The sequence below is a fragment of the Ursus arctos genome, unplaced genomic scaffold (genome assembly GCF_023065955.2).
Source record: "Ursus arctos isolate Adak ecotype North America unplaced genomic scaffold, UrsArc2.0 scaffold_1, whole genome shotgun sequence".
Classification (NCBI taxonomy): Eukaryota; Metazoa; Chordata; class Mammalia; order Carnivora; family Ursidae; genus Ursus; species Ursus arctos.
Genome location: NW_026622763.1, coordinates 106019156 through 106033359, shown reverse-complemented (window position 1 = coordinate 106033359; position 14204 = coordinate 106019156). Strand labels below are relative to the sequence as shown.

The 14204-nt window shown below is 54.1% G+C and overlaps 1 protein-coding gene across 44 annotated transcripts in view; it reads right to left on the bottom strand.

Moving 5' to 3' along the window:
* Positions 1 to 14204, bottom strand: part of LRRFIP1 (LRR binding FLII interacting protein 1) — a 139430-nt gene that overhangs the window by 61204 nt on the left and 64022 nt on the right. For 42 of the 44 annotated variants that reach the window (XM_044380516.3, XM_044380537.3, XM_044380526.3 and 39 more), the window contains exon 2: positions 3063 to 3149. In XM_044380516.3, the coding sequence (XP_044236451.2) occupies positions 3063 to 3149 (87 nt within the window). Of the gene's footprint in view, positions 1 to 3062; positions 3150 to 12609; positions 12720 to 14204 lie in introns of all 44 variants that reach the window. The other 2 variants (XM_044380536.3, XM_048214576.2) reach the window with 1 other exon arrangement.

The window sequence follows — 14204 nt, the reverse complement described above, 5'->3', positions numbered from 1 at the left end:
ATGTGGGTACGACTGAGGAGGCCAACTGTGGCGTTTTTATCAGATCTCTGGTTTTAATCAGCTTTTCTCTGCAAAGCTGAGCTCCTCAGCCAGCACCAAACGCTGGCGGCGGGCCGTACTGCCCAGGAGCTGGGCTCTGCCAGCGCACGGGCCCGGGTTCAAATGCCGTGTGGCGGGGACTGGGGGCTCCCCTGCCCTACGTGCCCTGTGGGGACTTCCCGGTCTCGTGAGGCTGCTGCAAGGAGCAGCGGGAGCTGAAGGAAGCAGCGGGGCTTTGCTTCTGAAGGAGGCCACTCAAATCGTCATTTTCGTGGCTCAATTCTTCACTTTCATTTTCTAAATCAAGAACTTTTGCTAAAGGACTTTGTGAATGATAAGCCGCTTAGGTTACCATGCATGTATTTAAATCAGCTCCACCCATCACTAAGGACAGGCCACAGTTAATCTAAACATACAATCTGGAAAACGTGTGTGCACATACTGCATAATTCATTCCCATCTTGGTTTTGTAGAAATTTCATATCGTACTCTTGGTAAGTGTAAATTTCTCTTATGCTGGAGGATGACGATAAAATGAAGATTACTAACACCATCCTGAGCGCCCAAGGCAGGACAGTCACTGTCCTCCTTTGCCTGAGATCGGCCCCGTGGCTCCAATAGCGGGCTCAGACGCAGCCACAGGCCACCAGACACACCCACGGTCAACTGTGGAAAAGCTGGCTGAGCGGGAACACGTATTGGGAAGTTCTCCCTATGAGTCCTTACGACCTTAACATAACAAGGACAGGGGCCTGTTGGAGAACCAGGGGAGCTGATTAAAATAGAATGAGCCTCGAGAGGGCAGCATCCGCGGCCCCGCCGATGGTGCGGCCTGCGAGGCAGAGCTGGCGACCCAGGCTGGGGACACTTTAGCGCCCCACTGCCGTGCTCCTTTCTACAGCGGGGCAGGGGGCAGCGGTGTCCTGCACACAGTGGGCTTATGAGTATCTGCTGAAAGAACAGAAATATTCTAGCGGGAAATGGACACCAGGCAGTTTGAAAAAAGTAGCTGAAAAAGGAAAAATATCTATTTTTAAAAACCAGTTCAGGCTAAAAGAACTTTTCCATTGGGTGGCCTCTGATTACTATTAATACCAGAGTCTGAGTTTGCAGAAGCTGCCTGGTGTCACGGCACAGTGACAGGGTCTCAGACAGGTACGTGACAAAGTCTACAAGCAGCCAGATCTGTACTTTTTCTCGGCCTCCCATTCAGATCCTTTTCTCCAGAGATGTTCTGAAAATGCGTCTCTCAAGGATCTTTGACCATCGCTCCTGGTGAGACCTGTCCCCTGGAGCTGATGGGTGGGTATCCATCAGGTCCCCATCCCGACGGGAGCCGAACCTCACCCTTAACTGAGGGGGCGCGTCACGGCAGTCATTGGTGCAACAGGCGAGTCCAAATCACCCACGTGAAAATTCCAGAGTGCCTCTTTCCAGTTTTAAAATGACGACTATGATTCTCGGGGGAAGGCACTGGGAAAATGCCAAAGCCGTGCTTTGCATAAATTCAGAGTAAAAGTACAAGAAATCGAAGTAGAAGTTAATTCTACAGCAGAATATCTTAAAACCAGAACTTAGTTAGAGCTGCATCTGTACTTCTAACGAGCAGGGAGGACGTGGTGAATTATCCTCCAATGTCTGGTGAGGCTTTACCCGCGTTGTAAACACAGGACGAGTAACCCCTCCAGCATCGCTGAACCACGGCCGCCTGCTCTTCTGCTCTGGTTGCTTCCCAGGCGCTGCTGGAGCGTGCTGTGGCCCTTCTCTCGGGAACCCCGTCCCCCCGCATCCCCATCCCCGGGGGGCTCCCTTGGTGGCCCCCGCCTTCCCGCCACCGGGCCTGTGGTTTGACTCTCCTAAGTGACATCCCGGCCTGGAGCTTCTAGTCATCTTCAATCCATTCTTCCAGTGGCACGGAAAAGATTTCTTCCCGAAACTCGAATCTGGTCATGCCCCTTCCCCACATGAACCTGTCTACCACATGGCGTGGTACCCTCCACACGCAGGGAATGGCGATGAGCACCTCAGGCTGGCGGCCGGGCCTCCCCCGACGGGGAATGTGAGGGCATGGGGTGGAATCCGCAAGGATTTGGAGAGAGACTGGAAACGCAGGTTTTATCGGAAATGTCACATGCTTTGAAATACTGGCTCAACTTTAAAATTCTGGCTACGTGAAATCAGCCCTGGGAAAAGCACCTGGCTGCCTCTCTCCAGCTCAATAAATTCGAATGTTCTGAACAAGGAAAGCCCTCGAGTGGGGCCTGGTGTGGATGCTCCCACAGGGCGTGGCTCACAGAGAACACGGGTCTGGTGGACGGGGGCTCGCTTCCTTTACCACGTGGACTTCAAGGGCACAGAAGAGCTCACTGCTCTAACCGCAAGTTCCAGAGTCCCCCTGCTGACCACACGACCTCGGCTGTAGCCCAAGATTTTGAAAATAAGTAGCAAACGGCATTAACAGGGGTGTAAGCCCATTCCCGTCCCCTTTCCCAGGGCGGGGAGGGGCAGTTTCTTCCCTAGCTCTTCCACCCACGGTGTATATTCTGTCTCCTGCATCACATGTGGGCTTCAGGCATCATGAAACTTACTACAACAGGTGAAAGCCACAGGGGAGATATTTTTAAACAAAAGAGTTTGGTGAGTTTAAAAAAATAATATTCTGTTCTTTCACGTTTTAACTTAGAGGCTCGAGATCCTAGCTGGACAGTGTGACCTCGAGGTTAGAACCAGCACGTCTTGGCTCCTTTCCGCCAGAAGGCTGGGCTGGATGTAGGCAGACAAGCGGCTGTGCGGGAGGCCGCGTCAGGATCCGGCAGGCCAAGGTCTGGGACAGGCACGCCTGGTATCCGTGCTATGCGCACTCCCTGCCTGACCTTGAACGAAAGTCACGGGCACGGGGCATTCCGATCATGAGCAATGTCAGGCGGACAGGTGTGTCGACAGCAGCAGGTGTCTCTGCACTTGCACGCTCTACCCAAAATAACAATGCCCGAGAGAGGAACCGACGCGACTGTAAAGGGTACCTCTTTCTGCTGCCGTTCCAGCTCCTTCATTCTGATCTCTCGAGCCTCGGCGCGGGCCGCACGCTTCGCAGCCAGCCTCGCCTCCGCCTGAAACACACGGGAGATTTCATTAGAAGACAGACCAGTGGCTCCTCTCGTGTGAACAATGAGGCTGTAGTACGAGACTTTGTTTGGGCTTTAATAAATACACAGTAACACATCACAGACTCATACGAGTTAAAGGTCATCAGGAAGGCAGGAGTTACAGGAATAGGGATCGCTTCCATTTACGGAGCCCTTACTAAATGCCAAGTAGGCACAGTTGTTCTTTTTTTTTTTTTTTTTTTAAAGATTTTATTTATTTATTTGAGACAGAGCGAGAGAGAGCACGAGCTGGGGGAAGGGATAGAGGGAGAGGGAGAAGCAGATTCCCCACTGATTAACGAGCCTGACCTGGGGCGATCCCATGACCCTGAGATCATGACCTGAGCTGAAGGCAGATGCTTAACCAGCTGAGCCACCCAGGTGCCCCTAAGTGGGCATGGTTCTAAGGACTATATATATATTGTACCATATACCCCTTGCAACAGCCCTATTAGGTAGATATTATTACCATGCCCAGTTTATAGAGGAGGGAACTATGGCACAGAGAGGGTATGTAACTTGCCCACGGTCACACAGCCTGTAAGTGGCAGGGCTGGGCAGTGTGCCTTCGTCTGGACCTACAGCAGACTACTGCACGGAGAAAAGTATTAGAGCTGGGTAGGACCACAGGCCACTGCGTCAACCCCTCCCTTTTGCGGAGCAGGAAGCGGAGGCCTGGAGAGGCTGCCAGACCTGTCCCGGGGCACAGGGCTGGGACTCTGACGCTGCTTTCCAGAACTCCTGTCTAGTCACCCTCAGGACGCCTTGCTGCCCTCAGCTCCTCCCTCAAACACCTGCAGCGCTGGGAAGCTCGTCTTTTCTCAAAACAAGTAAGACCAGAGCAGGACGGGCGGTAGGATCTAGCTGTAGGAAGCATTGCATCCAAACAAAACCAAACAAACCACCTCCATGTAACTGGTGAGCAGCTTGGATACGTACTTAGCCAAACTGTCCTGAAGACCACTGAAAATGCTGGACCAGGGCTGACCAGCGCCCTTGACCCTGCCACTCAAACACTGCTTCCCGCTCCACAGATCTGCTGTCTGGTCACTATTTCAGCCATAGTGACGGCTCAGTGAGCACCTGGCACAGGTGCGCCCGGATTCGGGTTTTCTGGTGTCCAGCAAATTTCACCTCCTTTCCACTTAGTTTTTTTGGGGAATGAATACACTTGTCATTCTTCTGCCAACAGTTCTGTTGATACAGTTTTAGGTGTTAAAGCAGGGCCATGAGAGGGGGCTAGCGTGTTCCCGGTGTGGCCGGCAGGCCAGCAAGCAGGAGGTGGCCCGAGTGTCATCGTGCAGCTTCTCCCACAGGACCAGGCTCACATCGGGGCGGCGGGTCCTGGTGTCAAGGACGTCCATGTTCCCCATGCCATACTTGTACTGCCTTACAAATGTATCTTCCGTCCAAATTTGAATCTAGGTTGAAAACTGACCGTAGCTGATCTGTCAGACGTTGGCCGGTGTGTGGCCTTATAAGGAATTTCTGCTTTAACTCGGTTCATTCATGTGGTTCCTTTATCAACCCAAGCCCAGGTTCCTCAAGTCGGTGGGGGGTGGGGGTCAAATATCACAACTGCCTCAGAACGTTGATACCTTGGTGCCATTTTCAATTTTCTAAACCCCTGTTACGCTGTGTGAAGGGCCACTCGGGGTCTAAAAAAGCTCCAGCAAAGCTCAAGGGGAAGGGAAGGGAAGGTCTGACTGACATCCAGCCATGCTGAGATGCTATGGTCCCATGGCCGGGCCTTCAAGAGAACTAGGTTCGCCCTGAGTGCAGCCTGCCTCCCTGCCTTCCTGCGGGGAGGCCTGGGCTCCCTGCCTGCTGGCTCTGGGTCTAAGTGTCTAAGCCGGTACAGACCAGGCCACCAGAGCCACCAGCTTGGGACCGGTGGGGGTGGGGGGTGGATAGGAAGAGAGAAGGGAGGGCATGGAGGAGGGCGAAGGGGAGGGGCAGAGAGGGAATGTGAGAAACAGGAAAGGGGACAGAAGAAGGGAGGGCTGCCAGGAGGACACAGGCAGAGAGGAGTGTGGCAGGCCCGATTCTCGGGGGGGGGGGGGTGTCCCTAAGATTCCTGCCCCGGTGCACTTGCTTCACGTAACTCTCTCCCCTTGAGTGTGGGCAGCACTGTGACCAGGAGAGATGTCACTCCTGTGACTGGGTTACGTCACATGGCAAAAAGAAACGCAAACAAAACTAAGGTCCCTCGTTAGCTGACTTAATTAAAAGATAGATTCTCTTGGGTGGGCCTCACCTAATCAGGCGAGCCCTTTAAAAGAGGGTCTGGAAGTCAGACAGACTCTCCTGCTGGCCTTGAAGAGCAGGCTGGCCTGTGTGAGGGGCACGTGACAAGGACCAGCAGGTGGGCTGTAGGAGCTGCGAGCGACCCTGGCAGACAACGAGCAGGAAAACAGGACCTTGGTTTTGCAACAGCAAGGAGCTGAATTCTGCCCATGACCCTGTGAGCTCGACAGGCCCTCAGGCTTCAGAAAGGACCGCAGCCTGTGTGACCCCGAGCAGAGGATCCAGTAAGCTGTGCCCAGACCGGTGACCATAGAGCCTAACATGATAAATGTGTGCTGTTTAGGTTTCCGGATATTTGGGACATTTGTTATGCAGCAAGAGATAATAATAAGACAAGGAGGTGGGATCTGCTCTCACAGGGCTAGAGCCTCTAACATGCGGGGAATCTGAGCACGGGTACACCCATCCCATCCCACCCTGCTCTCGTCTAGCTCTGCTTGGGGTCGCGCCCAAGATCCCTGAAGAGACCACCTATGTGAACGTGCAGTCCCTGACGCCTGGCACGACCTCCCCACCAGATGGGCAGGACTCCAAAATAATACCCCATCGGACCACAGACTACATCCCAGCTGCTCCTGTGGGTCTCCCTCCTGCCAGGAGAAGGCTCCCATCATGGCCTGCCCACTCCTGTGGTCCTCATGTCCAACCCAGGAAGTCTGTCCTGGCCACGCGGATAATGGCGCCAACAGACTAAAACCCACCAGCTCCCCACTGGAAGGACCTGGGCTTGGGATGGTAAAGGAACCATGGGAATGAACCAAGTTGTAGAGTAAATTCCTCAGAAGGACGCATCGGCCAGCCTCAAGACACATCGACTGTAGTCAATCGACCTTAGATTTGAATTCAGAAAGGGGATGAATTTCTACTTCAGTACAATTTCAAATCCTTGGGATCGCCACCTTCTGAAACCCCTTCCCCTCTCAGGACTCGCAGGGGACTCCTACGCGGGAAGCACGACGCCCGTGATGCAGGAAGTGGTAATGCTCATGCTTGGCTCTGGGAATCTGGCTAATTAAAACCCAACAGACAGAGGGGTCAGCATTTAACCCGGCCCAAAACCTCTGCATGGCCAACTTTGTGCACAAGACTGTGACCAGCGTCGTCAGCCTGGCCCTGGCCTGAGAGGCCTGAATCCAAAACTAGAGAGTTTTGACAACACAATTCACCCTAAAACACTGACATCGTCAAGAACACAGCCTGACTCAGAGCCTGAGACAGTGATCACTCAAGCAATTGCTGCAAAGTCACCAGAAAAAATAATGGGCACGATTAAGTCATTAAATGAACGAAAAATACGAAACAGTTCTGGTCCACCACGGTGTCAAGCAAACATGAATTCATTCCCCTGCAGCATTTTGTGGGCAGACCAGCCCTGTCCTCCCGCTGCCCCAGGCCAGACAACAGCTCTTGGGCTCCCTGTGCTTCGGGCCAATGCTTCTGTGTACAGGACAAATCCATCACCACCCGCCACTTCTGTGAAATATAAACTCACATTCTTGAGGTCACAGCCATGTCAGTTTGCAGGAGAGTTTCCAAACGCTTACTTTCACTTCTGTACTTAGCTGGTGGGGACTGCAGCTACTGGTTATTGCCAGCCCAGGCCCACCCAGCCTGGCAGGAGCACCTTCAGACACGGCCAGGAAAGGACCTGCAGACCGTGGTGTGGGTCCGCAGTCTCCGGGGGAGAGAGCCAGGGCCGGGGAGTATGGGGGGGGGGGGGGACGTGTGACAAGGTGGAGAAGCCTGAGGGCCTGGGGAGCAGGCCTTAGCTCTCAGTTCCTGTATCTGCAACCTTATCTTGAAGGAATGTGGAACCACTGGAGGGTTTTACAGAGGGACATGCTGGGGCGGAATTCTGTTTGAGAACCACTCTGGCTGAAATGTGGGGAACAGGAAGGGGCTGAGGGAGGCAGTGTGGAATCCAGAAGGCGAGCAGGGGCTGCTTCTGAGCCTGTGAACATGAACAGGTGGGATGAAGCAAAGTGGGGCGGCCAGAGGGCACTGGAGGGGTGCCGGGAGCCCAAGGTCCTGAGGAAAGCCTGTGTGCTCCAGAAGCCAGAGAAGCCTGGCGAAGGATCCCCGGACGCCTGTGATGTGCAGGGCGCGTCCCCAAACCTGGACGTGTCGTGCATCCTGCCTGCTGACCCCAGCGCGCCTCCAGGGCCGGCGTGGGTTTCAGAGTTGGGGTGTGCGGCCACCTCGAGCCCCTCAAACTCCCAAACTGAAGGGAGATGATGATGGTCCATCGAGGCTGCAAGGACAGAAGGGCTGGAGGGAAGGAAAGGGATGGGTTTGCGGAGTTTAGGACAGAAAGTACAGACGGCACAGGGGTTCAGAAAAGCAAGCTTGGAAAACGAGACCACACACCCTGCCCAGCGAGCGGGCTGCTCCGTCGTCCTTCAGCTCCCGTGGAGCTCCTTGGATGCTCCCCCGAGTGACCTGTGACCAAGCTCGTTCTGTGACCTCAGGGCACCTGCTGGGGCAGCGGCAGGGCAAGCTGGCCGGGCCCTTCCTCCCGGTCCTGGGCTGCCCTCTTCCCTTCCTCCAAGAGCCAACAGGAGAGGGGCACCAAGCCCTCAGCGTCTGCCCTCAGGGGCTCCAGAAAAGGCACGGCTCTGGGCCCCAAGCCACCTCCTGCTCCCCACTGCATCGTTGCTGAGATACATACTGAAATATTTAAGAAATAATACGATCTCCGTCAGAGTTGCCTTCTAAGAACTGGGGGGTCTAAATGGCTGGAAGCTGACGACTGCTGGGCTGGCTGGTGGGCCGTGGCTGTCACAGTGTGCCCCCCCGCCCCGGGCATCAGCACACCTGGGGATGAGTTAGAGATGCAGAATCGCCCCCCCGACACCCCCCCCCGGTCAGAACCTCTGGAGTGGGGCCCAGCCAGCTGGGCTTCAACATGCTCCCAGTGTGTGTGTGGGGGGAGCAATACTTGCTCAAGTGTGGGACCTCTGTCTTCTGTTATCCCATCTATGTTTGGGTATGTTTGACATTTTTCATAATAAATAGCAAAATTTTAAAAGGAAGGAAGAAAGGGGGAGGCAGGCAGAGAGAGAAAGAGAGAGGAAGGAAAGGAAGGAGCCCCAAAACCAAAACCGTGCTTGGGGCTGTTCGAAGGTGGCCGGGGTGCTGGTGGAAACCCCTGCAGGGCTGCTGTACCCTCAGCCGCTCCCCCAGCAGGCCCCCCCCCCCCCCCGGGGTCGGGAGCGGGGCGGGGGAGCTGATCCAGCCAGGCTCCTGGCGGGAATGCAGTGTCCTCTCCCCTGACAGGCCAGCCACACCCTTCCCCCAGGGACCCCCCCTTGGCTGGAGACTGAGGCTGAGGAGAACCACAGCGAGGCGTCAGGCACCAGGACACGGGGAGGAAGGCCCTCCGCACGCCCTGCCACCCCGGCCAACCTTCCCTGTGCTCTGCCGGCTGGAGGAGATCCTGTCTGCTGGATGGGCTACTGCCCAGCCTGGGACAGCCACACGCCAGCCCCAGTACCTTGCCCCCAAATCCCAGGGACATTCTAGGGGCTTGAAGACCTCTAAGGGTGTCTATAACCTTCCTGTAGCTCCTACCCATTTAACTACCTGGAGGACCCCACGTGATGACCTTCAAAGAACGGGAAGGTGATGAGCAGCGGTGGAACGGGAGGCCCGGGCGCAGGGCCTGTGGCTGCAGGAGGAAGCCGCGGTCACTCCTGGGCAGCCTCGCGCTGCTTCGGGGCAGCCTGGCTCCGTGTGCATGTGTCCTGGGATTCCAGCAGAGTGTGGAATTCTGTATCCCGGGACCGCGCTTCCTGCGGTCACAGAAAATGTTCTCATTCTGCTCTGTGACTCTGCAGTCACTCCCAGGGGTCCAGAACTCCACGCGGAAGCCGGGAGGGGTTTATAAGCCACGACTTGGGGGCGATTCTTGAGAAACGGGCCTGAGATGCGCCCTGTCACTTCCTCCAGCGAGGGCAAGAGAGCCCTGGGGACTGGGAAGGCACTGCGATGAGGGCTCCGAGGCCAGCTGTCGCGACTGTGAGGCAGAGCCCAAGGCGGCCTCACGCACCTGCTGACGTGCTCACCGGGGCCAGCCGGGCTCGGTGACCCACGCACCGCCATTCCAGAACAGCTGCTCGGGAGGAGACGGTCACCACCCACTGAGAACACCGCTGGGGTCCATGGAGAGAGGGCTGGGCCGTGGCCACACCCCAGGGACCCCAGTGACGGCCACCTCTTTGTTCTGTTTCCTCAGACGTCACGTGGAAACAAGCCCCAGGCGATCTAATTCTAGAATTAGGAGGAAGTTTTACTATTGATTGTACACATTCACTCTGGACTTCAGGTTTCAGAATCAGGCAGAACTGAAAAGCCAGACCTTTTTCCAGGCCGCATAATCTAACCAGAGCTCGTCAGCTCTCAGGGAAAGTTCGCTCATGGGAAGGTAACAGGAAGATCACGCAGCTGAAGCCTGAAATGGTGACAAAGAACCAGCTTTGTCTGGAAAGAAGCAGAGCCTTCTGTGCGCGTGAGATTCTTCCCCAGGATGACAGAGGCGCCCGGCTCCCGCTGGCGCAGGCTGGAGGCCGCACAGCCGGGCCGCGAAGAGCGCCTTGTGACGCGCTGCACGTCTCCCGTCTGGATTGGACGGCTGCGCACAGGGACCACGAGGCTGCCACCGAGCCCCTTTCCAGAGCGGCCTTCGCCACGGGAAGTGGCAACAGCCAGCTCGTTTTCTGGGTAAACCCCCAATCCCTCGTGTGCAGTCGATTCTCAGGATGGGCTGCTATTCAAGGAACCGAGTGCCACGAGGGCCGTGCTCTCCCGCAGGGGCGTGAATAGGGAAGGGAGCGTGTGGCCAGCAGCTCGCAGTGACTCCTGCCGCCTCTGTGCCCCGCACCCGCCACCCCGTGGCCCTCGGCCGCCATGTGCACTGCATGCCACTCCCAAAGGACACGCTCATCTTTCCAAAACCCTTGCTCCCACAATTACCGTACGTTCCCCCCGTGAGCGGCGTACGCTTTACGGCCGTGCCTGTGAGTACAAGCGCCACGGAAGGGAAGATGCTTTGGGATTGCAGTCGCTGACGGGGGCAGTGCCAACTCTTCAGAGGGCATTTTGGAAATTTGAGGGCCATGGTTGGGATGTCACGGTGACTGGAGGCAGGCACAGATAGCATGTAAGGGGCAAGACAAGGCAGGCCAACCATCCTGCGTTCAGACAGGCCTGCGTACTGAAGAACTTTCCCACTGACTATTCAGACGGAGAGAAGAAACCACCTTATAATTTTCAGATCTACAAACTGATTCCAACTTAGGCATTAAATCAAAACATGATTTGTGCAGTTTTAACGTACACTGGACATTCCGGGAATGCGATCCGTATTAAGATTGAGGGAAGACGACGTGGCCGTGTTCAGAACTTTCTTAAGAGTTAGTGACCACTTGGGGATGTCGAGTCACCAACGGCAACAGAATGTGTGGCGTCCGAGTCTCAGCACCACACCCCCCTTCAGTCCGTGTTTGCGGCCATGGCTCGGGGCAGCGTCCGCACACCCGTGACCGCTCCCGTGCTCTTCTGGCACACGGGCCTGGAGCGTTTATCGAAATCCACGTTCTGCTACTGCGATTTACCTTCATTTGATTTCTTTTCAGTGCGACAGTGGAAACGTTTTGTTGACTTGACATTATGTGTACCAGCAGATTTTACCACCTATGAGCTTCATTTCAGGCTAGCGATGAGGATGATAAAAACTTGTCATAAAAAGGGGGCACTGGGTCCGACAGCGTTGCGAACCACAGCTTTAAAAGTGCAGAGTGGAACGAGGGAGCTGAGCCTCTCTACGGCTCGGCCGCATGGTCCAAACAGCCCGATCACAGGTTAAGGTCACAGGGCTGGGGGCCACTGCGTGAGCCACAGACTAAATAAGACACGCTTTGTCCATTAACGCGAAGGTTTGGAAAACAGAAAGTTAAAGACTAAAGTTCAGGGGAGCCTGGGGGGCTCAGTCAGCTGAGCATCCAACTCTTGATTTCGGCTCAGGTCATGATCTCAGGGTCATGGGGTCGAGCCCTACATGGGATCTATGTTGGGGGGGTGGAGTCTACTTGGGATTCTTTCCCTCCACCCCTCCCCCTGCTCACTCTCACTCTCCCAATCTCTCTCTCTCAAATAAAAGAATAAATCTTTTTTTTAAAGACTAAAGTTTAACTAGTTATCTAAAACACCAAGTTTCCACCAAAACCAATGAGTTCTAGAGTAGAATGTAAAATTATCAAAGAATTTTATCATAAAACACCAGCCTTCAGAGAGGCCTCTACCTTGCAAGGCCTGGGCCATGGGCCTCCAGGAGCCCAGACCAGGGGACATCGGGCGCCATGTCTCCACAAGCTGGGCCATGTGCTCCGGGTCTCTGCGGGTGGGGACCACGCAGGGAGGGGCCTCAACACCCAGCCTCTGGTGCTGGCTCCCCTGCTTACCAGTTTGTGGGCTCTCACAAACCACTCCCTGTTTTTTTGTTGTTGGTGGTGGTACTAATCATGCAGTATTTATTTATTTACATCTTATTTCATTTTATCTTATTTCCAGGGTAATTAACCCACCGTGTTATATCTGTTTCAGATACAACATAGTGATTCAACAGCTCCATACGTTGCTCCGTGCTCGTCACGTAAGTGCACTCCTCCATCCCCATCACTATGCCCCCCTCCCGCCGGCCCCCTCAGTGTGTTCTCTAGAGCTATCAGTCTGTTTTTTGGAAACTACATCATTTTGGATGTTAGCCCTCATCATAGGGAATGGGGGAATCAGGCTATATGATCTCCAGGAGCTTCCTTTACTTCTAGAATGCTGTGTCTCGACACCAGGGGTGAATTATTTCTACAGTGAGTCAGTTCTTTTTCCCCATTTGACTACTAGAAATCTCCAGACTTTGTTTTCCTGAATAATGAACTTCTTAAAAGCAACCCACATACCAAAATAACAAACTGGTAGGATTCAGGAGCAATATTATTCATGTTACTTTATAGAAAGCAATGACTGGTAACATTCGCCCAAACTTCACAAAGTGACATTTACCCAGGGAAACCTCCCAACACAATCTTTAGCAACTACCGCACCGACGTGGATGAGTACGCACATTGCACAGTATCCTCCATGTGGATACATTTCTCCTCTTCCTGTTAACACCTTTTATATTTTTTTCTGAGCTGAGAGAAGGTTCACATCTCCTTCAACAGCCTCGCGGTGCTGGAATGACAAAGGAAAACATGACAGCCACAAATAACCACGTGTGACTGACAGGTGGGAGCGGCTTGGCCCCACCTGTGCAGCTGGCCCTCCAGGTGACAGGTGTCCTCCAGCCAACACATCTGGGCTCCACTTCTTTCACCCTAACCTGCTCTACGCATGGTCTTCCCCGCAAACCCCACATTTTAAGGTGTCATGAAACACTGACGTTGTTCCTTCTCAGAATAAGGCTGGGGGCCCCTGGGTGGCGCAGTCCTCAAGTGTCTGCCTTCGGCTCAGGGCTGATCCCGGCGTTCTGGGATCAAGCCCCACATCGGGCTTCTCCGCTGGGAGCCTGCTTCTTCCTCTCCCACTCCCCCTGCTTGTGTTCCCTCTCTCGCTGGCTGTTTCTCTCTGTCAAATAAATAAATAAAATCTTAAAAAAAAAAAAAAAAGAATAAGGCTGGACACTCTGGTCTCGCACCAGAGCTTTCCAACATCGGGCAGCACGCAACTATTTACAACCTTCCCTCTATTCGCGTGATACTCCTGGAAACAGCCAGGGGAGAAACAGAGGCCCTCTATTCTTTCTTTTCTTTTCTTTATTTTTTTTTAAGATTTTATTTATTTATTTGAGAGAAGCGAGAGAGAGTGAGAGAGCATGAGCAGGGGTGGGCAAGAGGGAGACGCAGGCTCCCCGGAGCAGGGAGCTGGATGTGGGGCTCAATCCCAGGACCCTGGGACCACGACCGGAGCCAAAGGCAGACGCTTAACTGACTGAGCCACCCAGGCGTCCCCAGAGGCCATCATTTCAATTCTGAGTGAGCTTGTCTGTCTGGGTGGGGTCGGGTAGCGGCACACGACACCCGGGAAGGCGGCTTCTGGGGGATGCTGACACACGTAACAGTTACAACGTTAGTGCAATGTGAAAATAGAAAAATAGAAATTCCTGTGGCTCTTTCATTTTTACTCTTCTTTTCCTTATTTAGAAAAATAAAGGGCTGAACTGGAAGTTCTTTTGTCTGGAGTGCCTGCGTGCCTTGGTCGGTTAAATGTCTGTCTTCCCAGGGTGGGGTCCTGGGATCAAGCCCCTGTAGGGCTCCCTGCGCAGCCCCTACCTCACCTTGTGCTCTCGCTCGCTCTGTCTCTCTCAAATGAATAAGTAAAAAATCTTTTTTTAAAAAGACTTCATTTATTTGAGAGAGTGAGAGAGAGAGCATGAGCTGGGGGAGAGGCAGAGGGAGAGGGAGAAGCAGATTCCCCGCTGAGCAGGAAGCCCAATGCAGGGCTTGATCCCAGGACTCCAGGATCATGACCTGAGCTGAAGGCAGACGCTTCACCGACTGAGCCACCCAGGCGCCCCAATAGAAAATCTTAAAAAAAAAAAAAAAAAAGGAAGTTCTTTTGTCTAGAAACTACCAGAGAGAGAAAGGAAATGTTTGATGAAATGAAGATGTCTCACTATGCATTCAGGGGCAAGGCCAGGTGTCCTAAGAGGAGGCCTTA